Raw genomic sequence first — 13,794 nt, forward strand, 5'->3', positions numbered from 1 at the left:
CGGTTTCTCCAACAGGGGGGTGGGGTCCGCTGAGACATCTCATTCCTTCTTATCCCTTTCAGTTGGGTTGATATATCAAACTGTGTTCAAAAAGCACAGGTGAATTAAAAATTTAAATATAAAAACTTGGAGTGATATAGCTTAGAGTGGATGAGACCTTCTTAAGCAAGAGAGTTAAGAACATTAAGATGGATTTTAAAACTATCTATATGTCAATGATAAATTATGTATTGATACTTTCCATCTCCAGCTTATACTTCTTCCTCAAATGCCACAGTTATATATTTAACTACCCACTTGCTGTTTCTATTTGAAAATCTAATAGCAACCAGACTTACCCTTCTACCGTGTAAGTCACAATCTTTTACTTCCTTGCTCAAAACACTCCAATGTTTTTCTGTCACTCTCAGGAAAGAAAGAAAATGTTTTCACTGTGGCTGAAGGCCTTAAATGACCTGTCTCCACTTGCTCTCCAGCCTCAACTCCTACCACTTTTTTCTTTGCTTATAATGGTTCACTTTCAATGGCTTCCTTGGTATTCCATGAATATGGCAGGTCTGCTGCAACCTCAGGGTCTTTGTGCTTGCTGTTTTTGCTGCCTAGAGTTGTCTCCTAACAGAAAATAACATATTCTCTCTTCTTCCTGATTACTGACATTTTCTTAGAGAGGGCTTCCCTGACCATACTATGTAAACAAGCAACTATTCTCCAACTCCTTATCTAGTTCTGCTTTCTCCATAGTGTTTAACACCTATGATATATTACTTCCTATCTTCACTCATTGGAACAACACTTTGCAATAGCAGAGATTTTTTTTTTTGTTTATCCCTGTATCCCTAACACCTGTAACAGTGCATGACTCATAGTGGACACTCAATAAATAGCTGCTTTTATACCTTTCTAAATGAACATGTCTCAGCCTCCCTTCACCTGTTCTCAGGCCCAACCCTGAACCTTCCTTGCCTCAGGACAGGGAAACAATGTGCTCTACATTTCAACAAGAAAGACACACCCCATTCAAGATTCTGCTTATATAAAATTCAGATGAATCACTTGGGTGAGGTCAGTGGTGCCTGAAGCTTGCAATGGGAGTACAGACCTGGTGGTCAATAACAGGCAGTGTCCTCCCTTTGGGTTGTGGACACAGAATGCATGAAGGTCCTTTCCAAATTTATAATGTCACAGAGGGAAGAGAAGAAAAAGGGGGGACTGATATTTGACAAGTACCACCTATGTGGGACATTAGGGTATGCATTTTACATCTGTAAGACTGGCATTATCTGCCATTACTACGGGTGAGGAAACAGACTCAGAAAGATGACTCAATTTAACCTTAATGGGGTGAAGCCAGATTTCACCATGCAAAACCTACAAAGATCTCACAATTTTTATAAAATGTACACAGCTATAATTTGCTGCTGAATTTAAAAAAATAGTTGCTTTTAAAAAAAGAGAGGAGAAAATTCCAAAAGCAAAAGTATGAAAGATGATCATGATGTTCCACAATAAGAATATAGTATTTCAAGCAAGAAGTTTGCAGCCCCTTTTGGTTTTTTCTGTTTTCTTGCTCCTGCTGTACTCTTACAATAAACTCAATTTTTAACTCTTTTTTTAACTGTTTGATTTTATTTATGATTAACTTGTATTGATTTTTCATATCAATGCAGTTTAATGTAACATTTCAGCATGTGCACCAATCAAACCCAACTTCCCTTTGTCAACCCTTCCCACAAAGACACCTTTCCCAGTTTCTAGTAATCACTCTTTTATACTTAGTTCTACTTTGTTCAGGTTCCACATATGAGAGAAAACATGCAGTACTTGTCCTTCTATGTATGGCTTACTTCATTTGGCATAATGTCCTCCATTTCCATCCATTTTACTGCAAATCACAGGACTTCATTTTTCTTTATGCCTGAATAGTATTACATTATGAATAGATATATATTTTATAGCTAAAACATAAATATGATAACCGCTCTTTATATTCATATATTATAGCTCATGAAATACTTTCATATACATTAACACGTTTGATCTTTACAATAACACCAGGAGATTGAGACTGAGGCATTATTATTCCTAATTCTTTTTAAAGGTGGAAACTAAATTCAGAAAAGTCACTTGGCCACTAAGCAAGTGAGGTATTCATAACTTCTCCAATGCCTATTCTAGTACTACAGATATACAGGGGTTCTTACTCACTAGTGCACATCAGAACTACTGTGGAGATTAAAATCCACACTCCCATGTTGCAGCCCATAAATTTTGAGTACTTCAATTTGAATGAGAACCTACCATGGTTATTTTCTACAAACTTCACAAAGGATTCTCATACAGAGAGTCAATTAAGAACTATTTCATTATACAATTCTACCATCTGTCATTTGCTTGCTCAAGACTATTTGATGGCTCTCAATGTTGTCCAAAATACTGTTTGACATTCACAACCCTTCAAACAATGGTTCCCATGCTGCCTTTCCAGTCACTACACACAGACAAAGCTATATTGTTCTGCCTTTGTTCCCTGGTCATGCCCCCTTCTTTCTTGTTTCCATGCTCTGCTCATGTTGTTCCCCTATCTACAATAGTACTCTTTCCTTTCCTATTCAGCTTTAGAATGTGTCCAGTGTCACATTCCTCCAGCCTTCAAAGACCAGCTTAAAACCCACCATATGCACCAAGTCTTTGCCCAGTTTCCCTCTCCTTGTATTAAAGTGACTAACATCTGCTGGCAGAATGGCTCAAGTGGTAGCACACATGCCTAGCAAGTGTGAAGCCCTGAATTCAAATCCCAGTACCACCAAAAAAACCTGACATCTTTGTCTTCTCCACTATCATATAAACTCCTGTAGACCAAGGATTATGTTGTGATTATTTTTATATATCCTATCATAACTAGTACTACTGGCCTAATTTAATAAATATATGTAAAATTGTTTTTTAAATGGTTGCTGTCTTTCTTTAAAGATCAGTATAACACTATTGCCACTCCGTGTGGGCTGGAAGGAACAATGATGAAAACTGCCATTTAAAGAGAGTATATGGGAGTGTAGCTGTAAGCTGTCCAGCTGCCAGGCTCATTCCTTCATTCATTCAACAAAATCTTAATCTATGCTCAACAATTGGAGATAAAAGATGACTAAGACTTTGCATTCAAGAATTGCAACTGCTAGGAAAGGCCCCTAGGAGGACAGCCAGTTGTAAGAATTAGTGCCAAGAACCACTATCCAAATATAGTATGATTCTCAGAGAGGTAGCTGAGGGGTTGATTGGTTGAAAAGCCACCAAGATGAAAAGTCCTTACTTGGAGCAGACAGAAGGTCAGACTAGAATTCCTCACACATTCTGTATTTCTAACTTACATATCCACACCTTACAGAGAGAGAGAGTGGATCAGCCCCATTGTCACAGAGATAGCAGTGACAATGAGAATTTCAATATACTTTCCCTCTGGCAAATCTATACTCAGTGAAGTCTGCAGTTAGAGAGACTGGATTACTCTCTTGGCTTCATGGTAAACCAATCTCAATCTCTCTCTCTCTTTCTCTCTCTCTCTCTCTCTCTCTCTCTCTCTCTCTCTCTCTCTCTCCCTCCCCCCTTCCCTCCCTCTTATTAAATCTATTTTATTTCCATATAGCTACACATTAACAAATTAATCTTATTAAAAACCCACCAAAGCCAACAGCACAATCTGTATTAAATCTATTACATTTTTTCTACTTAGATGCACATTTTTTATTCAGCATTGGTACTTTTTGGAATAGAATTGAGAATAAAATTTTAAAAAGGATTATTACTCTGTAAACACTATCTTACCAAGCCTTTCTTTCCTGACAGATACAAAATCTAATCACACTCTCTATGCCAAAAAAAGAGTTATGATGATAACAGACAATGTTATGCATCATTATAGCTCAAGTAGGTAAGAATTATAGTGGAAACTTCAAATAGAATCACCGGCGCAAAAACCACATCCACTCAGATAAGAATTTTAAAGATATACATATGGAGAAAAGAAGCAGAAAAAAGTGTCTCCTATAAACTGACAAACCATGAACACTATGCCTAACAGCGTAGACTTTGCTTATGTCTGAAAACAAGCTTAATAATAATGAAACTTAAATAGAACTTATTTGATGAAAAAATTTTAATTTGGATTCAGCCTTCTCTAGCAGAAGTTAGTGGATCTCCATGTTAATGTTTCAACATTGCCATGACTATTATTTATCTGTGCTTTTCTGATTTTTGTTCCCATAACCAACTGCCTGTGTTGCTGTAACTTCTATCTAAAAATAAAACTCACAGAAAGAGTCTCATTGACCTGAAAATGGTTCTTGCATCTAAGTGGGCAGCATCCTGAAGGTAGCTTCTCATAACTAACTGGCCTGGCTTCAGCTGCAGTGAAGGAGCACTATATCCACAATCCCTAATTACTATAAACTGAGCTGGCAATCAGACAGCACTGCACAGCGCCACCATGTGCAAAGAACTGCATAGAACTTCTTCCCTGACAAGGACTGGGGCCACAGCAAGCTCTACACAGATGGAGGAGGATTCCTCTTTAGGATCTCCAGGCATTAATGTGCTTTGTTCTCAGCTCTGGGACCTCAGCTCAAAATCAGAGGGAACACTTTGAAAAGTCCCATTTCTCAACTCACTACATTGGCCTACTTTGAAATTTAAGTTATATTTTTATTATTTATTTTTGCAGCTCTATGTAACAGTCTCTTTTTTAAAAGATACAAATCTTTATGTAAAAATCTTGACAGGCAACAAAAATCTTCATGTTCTTTTGATGTATGCAGTAGTTTCTTTATTCCAAAATTAGTACCAGAGGGCGTGCTCCTGCCTGCGACGCTGCTGCGGCAACGGGCCTTCCCTATGCTCTCCAGTGGATCTGAATCGCCATTATTCCGAAGTGCAGCTGGCCTGAGGCTGCCATGGAACAGGGAGCTGAGGAGCTGAGGAAGTGGCCCGCAGCGCACCAGCCCGCCCTGGATAATGAGAAGTCCATGTCCATCTTGGATATGTCTCTGACTTCTGGAAACAGTGGAGTGCACACTTCTTGGAACCATGGTCCACCAGGCATTCAATGCTATCCTCAAGGCACAGAGATGTTGAGGACCAGTTTTGTCTCTGCTGATGCATCCAAGCAGAACATGGGTGAGGCAGGGTCACAGTTCAGTATGTCACTACCTGAGCATGGTGTGCACTACTGTCCCCAAGCCACTCCCATTTCTTCCCAGATATATCAGCAGGGAGTATCTCCCTCCCAGCCTGGGTCCCAGGTGATGCCCTTAGGAGAAGCCTGTATTCCAGTAGTGGTCATGACCTTCAGTGAGAATCCAAGGATGCCTTCCAGTGGGCCACCAGTCTCAGCTTCCAATGAGACGTTAATGATGTCCCACTCCAGTGCCCCAAACAATGCCATTTTCTGGTCCCCCAACAGTGCCTTCCACCAGAGCTTCTTCAACATTTAAAACGTTATTGACACCAACCATGTCTTCCTGTGAGGCCCAGTCTGTGCTCCCATCAGTGGCTCAGTTGTTGCCCCCCAGAGATTCCTATGGCCTTGAGATGCCCTCAGCTGGGTCTCAATCATTGCTGAGTTTAGAAACACAGAACTTTCTTGTGAATCAGTCAAACTCCCAGGAAGGCCCTTTTCTACCTGAGCAGCCCATACCTGCTCCACAGAGAGCAGAAAACTCCAGGGCCCGGGAAAGGGCACCCAGGAGACAATCCTCAGCGTCGAGGCCTTACCTCTGCGTGTATAATAACTGTGGAAAGGCGTACACCAAGCGCTACCACCTCGTGAGTCACCAGCGAAAACACACAGGGGAGAAGCCCTATAGATGCATTTGGGAAGGCTGCACTTGGTCTTTCTTCCGTTCTGATGAGCTTGGATGACATATGCGGATACACACCAGGTATCGACCTCATAGATGTGATCAGTGCGGCCGCCAGTTCATGAGATCTGACCCATCTCAAGCAACACCAGAAGATTCATCAGTGGATGCCAGGAGCTGCAGAGCCAGGATCTGCACAGCCTGAAACCAACAATGGACAGGTGGATGGTGCTTGTGCTCCTAACCTTTAGGGAGGTCCACCCTGATGGAGTGGCCATAAGGAAGAGGAGCTCCTAAAGAGGAAGATCAGAGAGAACATCTGGAGGGGAGATGACTCTTGATTCCAATAAGAATCTCAATACAACGGTGTCCTTGAGGAAGAGGAAAGCCAAAGATACTGGACCTACTTGACAAAGAGTTTGAATTAACTTATGCTAAATATATATTCATAGAAGTATAGAAAAATATGAAAATGATGTCTCACCAGTGTCTGCTCAGTGGCAGAGTGCTCACCTAGCACGCTCAAGGCCCTGGGTTCAATCCCCAGCACTACAAAAAAATGTTAACATTTAGTTATCCCTCAAGCGTTGAAGTAAACTGACAGGTGAATGAGGAGGGAAGAACATTCCAGGAAGAGGAAACACTGGGCAAGTGCTGAGAAAAGTCAGTCCATGTACTTCTGCTACACAGTGCCAAGGCTGTGCAGACCCACAGTGAGGAGCACAGACAACTAAAAGATGTATCAGGGAAGAATAGACTTCCCAAAGAGGTACCTGAGTTACAGCTATCAAAGGACATAGACCTTTGATCATGCCCTGTGTTGGACCCTAAAGATTCAGATGTACATGAAACCATCGTCTGTGGAGCAGAAAGGTTATAGATGTGATCTGAATGTGCTCTGTGCTATCGAGGAGAGGAACCAGGCCTCTGCAGGCTCAAACTGATTCTGGGCCTCTGGGGAAGTCCCACAGCTTTGGCTGTGCTGGCCCCTGCCTTCCCTTCTACACTGACCTCATCACGCATGCTGCAAACTCAGAGTGACCATTACTAAAAAATAGGCACAAGGGGCTCCCTTGTGAGTAAATCACTGGCTCCAAGACTGAGTGAGGTTTGAGGTGCTGAAGTCTTTCATCCATGGCTGGGTACCAGGCCCTTTTCATGGAGCAGGCCATCTTAGATTCAATAGGCTAGGGCTGGTCTCTGACTTTTGTCCCACTTGATTCACACAACCAGTTCTGTGGGTAGGGCCAACAGGCCAAATTGCTTATTGTTGGGATGAAAGAAGAGAGTTCTGGTTGGTGTCCCATCATTTGTCAAGGAATAGATGAGGGGAGAAAACAGACCAAACAGGCTCTTCCCTATGCAGAGCTCACGATCTAGTAGAGGAGGGATGTTATTAGAAATGTTGCTGGGAATGGTTCGTGTTATTGTAAGTAACTGAAGAAAAGTGGGCAAATATTCTATGTATTGTGATCCTATCAGGCAAAAATTTATATATATATATATGCAATTATATATGTATATACATATATATATGCAATTTAATAAATATTTACCCTTTAGGTCACTTGAATAATTTACTAACACATTTGAAGCTTTTTGTCCTCCCCAGATATAACCACGATCCTGAATTTTGGAGAATCTTGTCTTTACTCTTTTTTTTTATAGTAAAAGTAATAGTAAAGTTTATTAGGCAAAGAAGTTAGTAAAATAACAGGATAAAAGTGGGGAGAAATGGAAAAAAAAAAAAAAACATTTCCTGCTCCCCATGTAGGAAGTGGGAGCAAAGACTACTATTTTTATCCTATGTGTATATTCCTAAACAACTTTGTATGATTTTATATAGATGATATTGTATGGTTTTACTGTGTCCATTCTCTCTGGGGTTCTTTTAAAAATGTAGTCTTCATAAAATTTAGAAAAATTTGGAAAAAAAAAAAAAAAAAAAACAAAATTAGTACCAGAGAAATCCCAATACACCCACAGGCATTCACATTCCACTCCACAAAAAAATAAACAAAAGTTCCCTATGCTATCCAAAAGGAACAAAGATATTTTCCCTATGTTTAGCTAACAATGTTTGAAGGTTTATTAGGTACAAGAGTCAGCATTTGAATGAGTTGGTCAGCATCTTGTGTAATCTATTCTCAAGTGTGAACAAATAATAGCTTGGCTATTGACAAAAGGAAAGACAAGCATAAAAATAAAGGCTATTGTATTTAGGTAGTGATCTGATGGTCAGTGATGGAAACATTGCAAACGATGGCACTGGCTACCAGTTACAAAACCGATTTTCCATTATACAGCTAAAAGTTTATCAGAAACAAGTCTGTTTTCTGCATAATCTCCTGAAGACACCTCACAGAATTGCCACACTCATTTTTGAGGCATATGGACTAATAGAGAAACAAGAAAAGAATGAACGCAGAAAATCAGGTGTCTGCCATATATAAATAATAAACTATCTTAAGTCTACTACTACAATTTAATACTAGCACTCTAAAAAACTGCTCTATGGTTGCCCTACTTAAATGTTCCCTCTTCCTAAAATCCCTAGCAACCACTGTTAGGCTTTCTGTTCTATATGTTTTGCCCTCTCTAGAAAGCCATATAAATGGAGTCATTCAGTAGACAGCTCCTTTGGTCTGGCTTCAACTTAGCAAAATGCACTTAAGATGCATCTGTGATGAAGGGATAATAGTTTATTCCTGCTTATCGTAAAATAATAACCCACTACATGGATGTACCACAATTTGCTTGCATATTCACCAACTGAATAATTAGGACTTCTTGGTTGCCTCCAGTTTTTGATAGCTATAATAAAGCTGGTAATGACAAATACAACACATCTGTGGGTGCACAGTTTCAAATCAATTTGGTTGATATAAGAGTACAATTGCTGAGTCATATGATAACTCTGTGTTTAACTTTAGAAGAAATAGCTAACCTATCTTCCAAAAAGGCTATATCATTTTGCATTCCCATCAACATGTATGATATTCTCAGATTTCTTTTATCTAACTATTCTAATATGTAGGTAGTAGCATCTCATTGCTTTAGCTTTTGCTTCCTTAATGACAAATAATGTTGACAATCTTTTCATATGGCTGTTATCTATAAATCTTAGAATTATTTGTTCAGATCTTTGGTCCATTTTTTAAATTGTTTATTTTTCTTAGTGATGGGTCTTAGAAATCTTTATATATTTTGGATATACACACTGTCAAACATGCAATTTGTAAATGTTTTATCCCAGGTATAGCTGTCTTTTTATTCTCTTAGAACAAAAAATTTTAACTTTAATAAAATCCAATTAATTTTTTCTATCATAGATTGTGAAAAGATTGTCTCTAAGAAGAAAGTGGATTTTTTTATAACCAAGTGTAACAGATAAGTCAGTTAATATTGAGACTATGATGAAAGGATTTTGTCAATAAGAAGAAAAAAAGTAACTCTATTATTCTGGGGAGTAGCTGTTACCACTCAATTATAAATCAAATTATGGTATTATATAATTTTGGAAAATTTTGTGCAGTAGAAGACAAGATAACCTATTTGACCCTGATCCAAGAAACCTTATTGTTAAGGTTGTAGCTTTGGACCCAGAGACAAAGTAATGAAATCATAGTGTATTACTGCTTTCTGCATTGTGTAATCATAATAAATTAAATAGTTACATGATGGATGCTGAGTTTAACTTTTAAAATAAATTGAAAGCATAAAAGAGTTAATTTTGATTATAGAATAATTATGATAATACTAATAGCAATAATTTATTATATATCAGGCCATTTAAAATACTTTATATAGGTTAAATCACTTGATTTTCACAATGATCATGTGAAATACGTGCCATTGTTATTCTTACTTTATAATTAAGGAAGAGAGGTACAGAGATATTAAATAACTTGCCCAAGTCACACAGCTATACTGTGGTAGAGCTTGGATTTGAATCCAGGCAGCCTGACTCCAATATCTACATTCCTAACTTCAGTGTTATATTGCTTTCCTTAAATAACATATAAATATTATAAACTTTGATAATATAAAGTAAACGGATATTTGACAGAAGTTAAAAGGCAGAAGGAAAGTAAAATCTGAAATAAAGGGTATGAGTGGTAATATCCTCATATTATAAAAAGGGGAAAAAGAGATACTGCTAATAGTTAGTGGAATATGAAACAGAGGTTTAAGTACATTGGATTTGAAAAATAACCAAAAGAAGAAATAACAATAATATATAACTATTCCACAGATGTGGCATATTGCAGCACAATTCCCACTGACCTCCGGAGTCAAGCATCACCAGTGAGAGGGCAAGGCAGGGGTTTGCCATATTTGACAAGCTCAATTGTTATGGTGCCACTTCTTGTTCATGTCCAAGGCTTACATCATCATTTTGGAAAGAAGAGACGCTAACAAGCTGTGTCCTTTAATGGAAAGAAATTATAAACATCTGAGTTCCTGCTGGTTCTCAAGCCAAAACCAGGGTCAATAAGGCCATAACAAGACGAAAAAGCAGAATCAATGTCCAAATGTTCCTGAGCAGCCCCACTTCCTCCAGCTTTCTAGTGTTTAGAAGAACTATTCTCCACAGATCGCCTCTGAGAAGTAGAACTTGGGTTCTGAGAAGTAGAACTTGGGTTCTGATCACTATGGAAGATAAAGTATTAAAAATTATGGTCCCTGCCACAAATCTCATTAGCTCATTTGGGGAGAAGGAACATAAAAGCAATGCAAGTCAACTCCCTCTATAGCTATCCTTATCTCAACTAGCAAAATCCCTTGGTCCTTCCTATTATTGCTTATACTCTCTCTTCAACAAAGTTAGAGATAAGGGCAAAATAGTTTCTGCCTGGTAGTGAGGGGGGGCGGAGAGAGAGGGGGCAGAGGAAAAGGGAGGGGGTGGGGGAAGGGGGGAGAAATGACCCAAACATTGTAAGCACATATGAACAAAAGAAATTTTAAAAAATTATGGTCCCTGCCACAAATCTCATTAGCTCATTTGGAGAGAAGGAACATAAAAATATGATAAACTTTACAATATAGACAATATTAGGAGGAGTGGAATAAAGACGCAGAATTTTGCAAAACGAAATAGAACAACTGGTGTTTGGAAAATAAATAGGTCTTTCTGCAGTAATAAGATAAAGCTGCTTGGAGAAAACTGAATTTAAGCTAGGTAGAAAGTAAGGAAGAAAACACTAAGTGTTTTTTAAAGGAATAAAAGTGACCGTAGGAAATCAGCAATGCAAAAGGAGAGTTTAGGCAACATAAGTATTCCAGTTTGTTTGTTTTAGAGGCACAGGGGTTTGAACTCAGAAACTTGCATTTGCTAAACAGGCACTCTACCACTTGAACCATACCACTAGCTCTAGTTTTGTTTTCTTCTGTTTTGTTTTGTTCCAAGACAGGGTCTCACTTTGTTGCCCAGGCTGGCTTCAGACTCCTGGGCTCAAGAAATCTTGCCTCTGTCACCCAAGTAGCTGAGACTACAGGTGTATACATACCACTGTACCTGGCTAAATATTCCACTTTGACTAAAGTAACAGATTTATATGAAAAGTCATGGAAAACCTGTGGGAACAGGAAGTGGTAAGGTATAGCAAAAAGTTTAATCTTGTTCTACACTTATTCTCTAAATGGCTCAACTCCTAGTTTTAAATATTATCTCAATATTGATTACTCCCAGACCTGACTGAACTTCAGGCAAAAGTTCACATAACTTTACCAGTCTCTCAGTGAACATGAAGCAGGTATCACAAACTTAGCACATCCACAGCTGAACTCCTGAAAATCCCCCACCTAACCTGCTCCTCTCAGAGCTACTACCCCCATCTCAGCTCTTCCAGCTACTCAGTCCTCCAAATAGTCCTTTAATCATCTCTTCCCCTCACACCTCCATGCAGCCTATCAGAAAAGTCTGTTGTCTCTACTCCAGATATAGTCCAAGCCAGACTCTCTCACTATTCCCACTATCCTTGAAATCTGAGCACCATGGTCTCTGTTCTGTATTTCTAATGTTCCTGTGATGTCTGCCTCCTTGCTCATCTCAATATAGTTGCCAAAGTGATTCTGCTAACATACGAGTCAAAACATATTGCTTATATGCTCAAAATCTTCAAAGGATAGCCATCCAGCAGAGTAAAAACCTAATTGTGAGCTATGAGACCCCATTCAGTTTGTGCATCCTGCTTCATACCTGTCCCCAACACACACCCATGCCTCTACTACTCATCGTCCAGCTTGCTCTGCTCCTCCCCAACATTCAAAAGTGCCAGGCATGGTTACACTTGCCGTCCTCTGCACCTGCTGCTCCCCTCCGCCTGGAACACTCTGCCCCTGGGTATTCCATCTTCCTCATTCACGTTTTCACTTACACGCACCTTTACAGCACGGCCTTCCCGCACACCTTCTCCACCTTTGATACGGTGTCTTCATTTGATTTTCTTTCTTTACAGTTGTTACCACCTAACACGCCATGCATCTCGCTAATTTATCATTCCTCCCCTGCACTAGAACGTAGGCTCCCAGAGGTCCTAAGTTTTTATTTATTTGTTGTACTATATCCTTAGTACCTAAAAGAATCCTAGATTCTTTTAGATTCATCCTGGCAGGCATGGTGGCACACACCTCTAATCCCAGTGACTTAGAAGGCAGAGATAGAAGGATCAAGATTCAAGATCAGGCCAGGAAAATTTAGTGAGACCCTATCTCAAAAACAAGCTAGGCATGGTGGTGTACATCTGTAATCTTAGCTACTCAGGAGGTAGAGGCAGAGATTGCAGGCCAGCTCTGGCAAAAGTGCAAGACTCATCTGAAAAGCAAACTCTAGTACCATAAAATAAAAGTCCTTTATACATAACTAGCTTTCATTAAATATTTGCTTAAGGAATGAGAGAGCTTAGCAATGCCATTCAAAATACATTAGAAAAAGAAGACTTTATAGTTAGAATACATATCTTCAAAAAACGTTTGAGTACTCTTGATGCAAGGCTTCTGATGGTTATAAGGGTGAAAAAGACAATGGTGAGCAAAGGATACATAGGTACTGTTCTCCTTCCTTCACTCTGTTATTGTCTGGTTGTGCTTACCAGCTTTTCACTTACCAAGGGGTAAACTCACTGCACTCAGTTACAAAGGGACAGAAGTTATAACAGTGGGCAAACACAGTTGGTAGGACTTGGGGACTACTTGAATAGGGAAAGAAAGATCTCAGAGTGTGAAACTTAATGATGAGAACAGTAGTGCCATTTTACAAAGGGGGTAGGAAATGGGGGTGTAGCTCAGTGATAGAGAACAGGCTTAGCATGAGCCAGGCTCTAGGCTCAATCCCCAGCACCAATAAATAAATTAATAAAGGGGGTTGGGACTTAAAGTAGAAGAATGATGACTCCAACAACAAACATCTTTTGTTTGATGTAAGAGTACACCATATAAGAGAAAATTCCAGGTCACAGCTTTTGATTCAGAACTGTGACTCAAAAATAAGAAACTCAGGCTTAGGAGGCTTTTATCCCACAGAGAGATAATTGAAACTGAAAAAGGTGAGATTTCTAAACAAAAAACTAAGGCGCAAACCATAGGAAATAGATGAACTTACAGGTCAGGGGAAGGAAGATGTACAAATGAACATGACAGAAAACAAGAAGTTAGGAAGAAATAAAATTAGGATGGTGCTCTCTCTCTCTCTCTCTTTCTCTCTCTCTCTATATATATATATACACACACACACATCTGTGTATATACAAGTGTATGTGTGTATACGTACATATGTTTATATATATATGTGTTTGTGTAGGTACACATATATATGTGTATACATGTATATAGCTATAAAAATTTTATCCAGGTTTTTTAAAATAACCAAGCTACCATCCACTTTCATATTTAATAACTTTGCAAATATGTTCACTTAAGTACTCAAAATCTCAGATGAAATCAA

General features: G+C 39.0%; 1 protein-coding gene across 1 annotated transcript; it reads left to right on the forward strand.

Annotated features, from left to right (window-relative positions):
• The first annotated feature begins 4,937 nt into the window (after positions 1-4,937).
• On the forward strand, positions 4,938-6,100 carry LOC109698974 (Krueppel-like factor 17). Its single transcript, XM_074066969.1, is given in 3 exon segments — positions 4,938-5,423; positions 5,425-5,982; positions 5,984-6,100. Coding segments are annotated over 3 exon segments (1,155 nt in total). The 5' UTR covers positions 4,938-4,943.
• The last annotated feature ends 7,694 nt before the right edge of the window (positions 6,101-13,794 follow it).

Source organism: Castor canadensis, chromosome 3, assembly GCF_047511655.1.
Source record: "Castor canadensis chromosome 3, mCasCan1.hap1v2, whole genome shotgun sequence".
Taxonomy (NCBI): domain Eukaryota; kingdom Metazoa; phylum Chordata; class Mammalia; order Rodentia; family Castoridae; genus Castor; species Castor canadensis.